This window comes from Montipora capricornis, chromosome 12, assembly GCF_036669925.1.
Source record: "Montipora capricornis isolate CH-2021 chromosome 12, ASM3666992v2, whole genome shotgun sequence".
Lineage (NCBI taxonomy): Eukaryota > Metazoa > Cnidaria > Anthozoa > Scleractinia > Acroporidae > Montipora > Montipora capricornis.
Window position 1 is genome coordinate 13,886,972 of NC_090894.1, and position 5,000 is coordinate 13,891,971.

General features: G+C 39.1%; 2 protein-coding genes across 2 annotated transcripts in view; both read left to right on the forward strand.

The window, feature by feature from the left end:
* The window catches only part of LOC138025267 (uncharacterized), a 62,328-nt gene that overhangs the window by 24,714 nt on the left and 32,614 nt on the right, over nt 1-5,000 (forward strand). The gene's annotated exons all lie outside the window — the stretch shown is intronic.
* Nucleotides 196-5,000, forward strand: part of LOC138025265 (uncharacterized) — a 7,188-nt gene continuing 2,383 nt past the window's right edge. The window contains exon 1 of the mRNA XM_068872495.1: nt 196-950. Coding sequence (XP_068728596.1) covers nt 266-950 — 685 coding nt within the window. The 5' untranslated portion in view covers nt 196-265. The remainder of the gene's footprint in view (nt 951-5,000) is intronic.

Here is a 5,000-nt window from a genome sequence, read left to right on the forward strand (position 1 = left end):
GTACAATATAAAACATTATTTTACTAGACATCCAACGCACTTTACTAATGGTTATTACCAGTTAATAAAACAATTATTATACCCGGGCTTGCTGGATATAACTTCATATGGCTATCACTTCATATCCAGCGGGCCTGGCATAAATATACTGACAGGGACGGAACGGTTCCAAGCTAACATCAAGACGAGGCTGCCTTCGTTGTAACGCAATGTCCTCTGATTCCACTGCAACGTATTAACCTTCGAGTGGTTATTAAAATTGCAGATGGGAAATACTTCTTCGAACGATGAATTAAAGTTTCTGGAGGAAATTGGCAAGGGGTCCTACGCTGTGGTGTATCGGGCGGTGTGGAGGAACAAACATGTGGCTGCGAAGAAACTCCATCCATATGTTTTGCGGAGGCCGGAAGCCATCAAATATTGCGAGGACTGGAAACTTTTGAGCAAACTGGATCACCCCAATGTTGTTCAATATTTAACCGTTGTTTTACCTGAGGATTCACCGAAATCTAACGAATCGACAATACTTGTAACCGAGCTGTTGGACCAAGATCTGAAGCGATTCATCGAGAAATCTAAACGAAACGTCTCCTTTCGCGATACAGTCAGTATTATGCTTGATGTTGCCCAAGGACTGAGTTACCTTCACGACTCACCTAGGTTTATCGTTCACCGTGATCTCGCTTGCAAAAATGTCTTGTTAACTGCCGACAGGCGAGCAAAGATCGCTGATTTTGGATTAGCAAGATGTTTCCCCTGCGGAGAGATGGCTGCTTCCGCTAACCCGGGGACACTGGCATATCGCGCTCCAGAGACATTTGGAAAGTACTTTTTTAGTAGCAGGAAGATCACGTACGGTCCAAAAGCAGATGTTTTTTCATTTGGTGTCGTTATGTTGGAAGTTATTGTTGGGCATCCTTCACTAAGAATATCCGAGTTGCGAACTGAAGGTAAGAAAATATAGATATTCTTACACTCTCCCTCTCCTCCCCTCCCATGATATTCGTTTTCAGGACCAGGCAATGGAAAAGAGAGGGTCGTTTGTGCTCTTGCAATCAATTTGCAACAATTTTAATCCTTTTTAGTGCAGATTGTGACATCTTGCTCTATGAATAACTTTTACATGGCCAGCGGGCTACGTCTAATTTCTTTAGAAAATCGGAAATAAAAACATATTTTGCTGGAGTAACATTTCTGATAAATAATATTGCTCTTCCATTCTCAATGATACTATCAACTGTTTGAGAGGTGCAATAGTTACGAGACTTTGAGGTGGAAAAACAAATAGAATAAAATGACACAGCAGAACATTGATTTCTTTGCAAGAACAAAGATAAACATCATTATTTTAAGTGCTCCTAGGGTCTAAAATTTTAGTTTTGAACATATAATGAATGAACAATGCTTCCACTGTTGCTTTACATTTTAATAATGTTAACACATTTTAATCTCATAAGTAACAGATGATTGTGCACATGTATTCTGAAGATGTTGTACCAAATTCATTAATGAATCTATTTCAATTGAAGTACATGTTGCAAATGGGTCCCGGCTAATAAATCTCTGTGCCATGAGAATCAAAAATTTTACACCTCACATTAGGCAGACAGTATATTGCTACTGTGTAAAGTTCAACTGTTAAAATACATGCATGATAATTATCCATAAGCGAAGAATCAAAGGCAGCTAACATTGATATAACACAAGGAAAGTCTGCAATTAGAGGAAGTGCACTAGCAAACCACTATAACTATCACTGTAAGTCGACTGATAGTTAATGTAGCTTTAAGTTATAACCATAACAGGCAACTCTGTCAAAAATAGGAGTCCCTGTTTGCATGAATACATATTATTCCCAATGTTTATATTTTGAACCAAGTCAGCTGAAGAGGTTATTGGATTCCTGAAATTTTAAACAATTGCTGAACGGAGACATTGCCACACGTTGTGTGCCTGCATTTGCCTTACCGAATACTTCAACATTACCTTGACTGTATGGTGCGGCAACAGTTTTAGTTGGATCAACAATTCCTGGACCTGGGTTGCTTGTGCGTCATTTGCGAGTCGAATTAACTCACGAATGTAACAGCGATACAAATAGATCTTTGTAAAGCCACAGATGATTAATTTGTTACATTTCATAAATGTGAACCAAACTTTTCAATACTGGCGAATAAATGGCCTCTAAATAAAACAAAAGTAAGACAGAAAACCAGAATTTCCCCTCAGTGAAGCATCCTTTAAATTCCTTTGCCACCAAATAAACAGAATACATATCAACGACTAGTCTGTATTGTTGAAACAATTCCCCATTTTGACTTCGCATGCCCATACTGACAATAACAGTACTTCTAAGAACAGCTGAGATTGCTAAAAGTCGGATCAGTTTTTTGACCGGCTTGTTGATGGAGATCAGTTTGCCTGACCTTTATGTCGATCCCCGCTCTCGTGCAAAGTGTTTATTTGTAAAACAAATTAGAAAAAATATATAATTTTGTCTTTAATGTCAACAACTTACCTTTGGCTCCACAATCGAAAAAGATTTATTCTAACTGCTCGATCCGTACGACCCGGGCCGTACGACCTACCTACTACAATCACAAAGTTTGAACAGTCAAGATGCGATGATTCGAGCGCGACCATGCACATCCAAAGAGAAAATGACACATTTTAAGGGCTAGACTTTCAAAAGTCCTTCGTCTCGTGTAGATTCGCCCCCGAAAAATCACGCTTCGCTCGCCAAAACAATTTCTCCTGGGATTCTCGTGAGGTGGAATTGTGGCAAGTCTACCTAAGGCCTTGAAACGTGAGAGGGATGGTTGATTTCTTCAAACACGCACTGTTTATTTTGTCATGCAAAATGGACTGATATTCCAAGCATACATACATTTTAAGACTCTTATATTTATTTTCAAGTCTTTCTATTAATTTTTCTGACTCAACAATACATTTTTCAGCAGCTATTAAGATTTTGAATAATCCCCTACCCCCCGCCCCACGTAAAGTTACAGTCATGTATGTAAATGTATGCAAGCATAAATTTCCATGCACTAATGTGACACGGAAAACAAGAAACGGAGGGCATTTTCATGCGCTTAGCTGCGCATGAGTAATTATTCGTAAGGTGAGCGTGGAGTAGTTAATTCTACGTAAACCCGCGGCTTCATCTTTTATAATTTTAAAACCAAAATCGAACGAGAAGAACTATATTGCGTGACGGGAACGTAATCATCCGTGATTCACCTTTGCAAACGTGTTGTAGATAAATTGAATGTTGCTAACGCTATCAGAAGGTCATTGAAACAAAAGATAAGGAAAAAAAAAAGAAACAATGCAGTGCTTTAAATGTAATTCTTAAAAGATGTAAGCACCAGTTTCTTTACCCCTCCCCCGCAGTGGTCTATCCTTTCCCACTTATCACCGAGAAATTTTCTCTAACTTCAAGGTAATGGAGCCCCTCCCACTCCACCCCTTGACACTACAATCTCGGACAAAACCTGTTGACACAAAGCGACATTTTTGGTACTCCAACAAATTATCCAAATGTTCTTCTTAAAAGCGGCCCTTTCCCCTCCCCCCAAACTCCAATTTTGATTTATCTTGGTCGGAGATGTACTGTAGAACATATGACCGATATTCAGCAACATTGACTGAGGGGGGAGGGGAGTGGGAAGGAGAGAGAGTCACTGCCTCAACAGTTTTGTGCGAGATTGTAGTTTTAGAAACTTTCGGCAACGGTGGAGAGTCGTTGCTCTCAGGATATCAGATCGCGTTATTTTTATCACGTTGCCGGAATCCATCTCTTGTTATGTGACAATAGTCTTCCATTTACCCAATGAATGACTTTTGAGGTAAAAAGCCTTAAATTTCGTGACATTTCGGTTATCGAAGCCAAGAAACTAATACTTAACATCACTTTAATCAGGAAAAAGTATTTCTCATCTACATTCAACGCATGAATTAGTGTGATGAAAGTAGATGAGAAATAGGTTTTCCTGATCCGAAAAAGGATTGCCTTAAATTTTGTTTCACAGAATATGACAAAGTGGAATGTAAAACGCACTTGCAGAAATTGCAAAGCTATTCCTTTGTTTTTTGCTGACCGGTATTTGAAATGCAGATTTGTTTCTGTCTATTAATTTCCCTATTCTAGTTGTGGGAAGTTTTTCGTGAGCGATCGGTTAATGTGAATTGAAGGAGAGGGCAAGATGGTGGTGGTGCGCTTTATTTTTAAAATATGTTTTTTCATGGAACTATGTTGAGAGTGTTATTTACCCTTTTCTATTCATTTTCAATTTCAATTTCCATACATCTTGTAGAAAAGAGTAAGATATTTAAACAAGGACCCTGACCATGAGAGGACCCTTCCCCTAGGCAAGACGTCAGTCATTTTATTCCTGACACCAAGCAGCAGTGACTGCGCGATACTACGGTGGCCCAAAAGGGGCATGCTGCAAATTAGAGTGGCTGCAATTAAAATAAAGTTGCTTGAAATTTAAAATAGTTTCTGCAAATTAAAAGAATGTTACTGCAAATTCAAACATCAGAAGTATGCGCTCGCACTGAAGGAAGGACAGGTACAGAACACAGGTCACAAGTCACAGGTCATTTTTTTACCAATATAGAAACAACCCAAACTGTTTAAAAATGCTAACATTGGGCCTAATTCGGCCTAAGGTTAGCTGTAATAGATGTTTAGGATACTTTCTGTATTGTTAAAACAATGACCTGTGACAGGAGCCCTTGATGGGCTCCTGCCTGTGACCTGTGACCTATGTTTTGTACCTGCCCTTCCCTCAGTGCGCGTGCATACTTTTGATGTTTTAATTTGTAGCAACTCGTTTTGTAAATTTGCAGCAACTATTTTGAATTTGCATGCAGCAACTTTATCTTATTTGCAGCAACACTTTAATTTGCAGCATGTCCCTTCTGGGCCACCGTACGGTAGTGATAGAGATTCAAATTTCAAACTCTGCATTTTAGTAAGCTCTCCAAAAAAA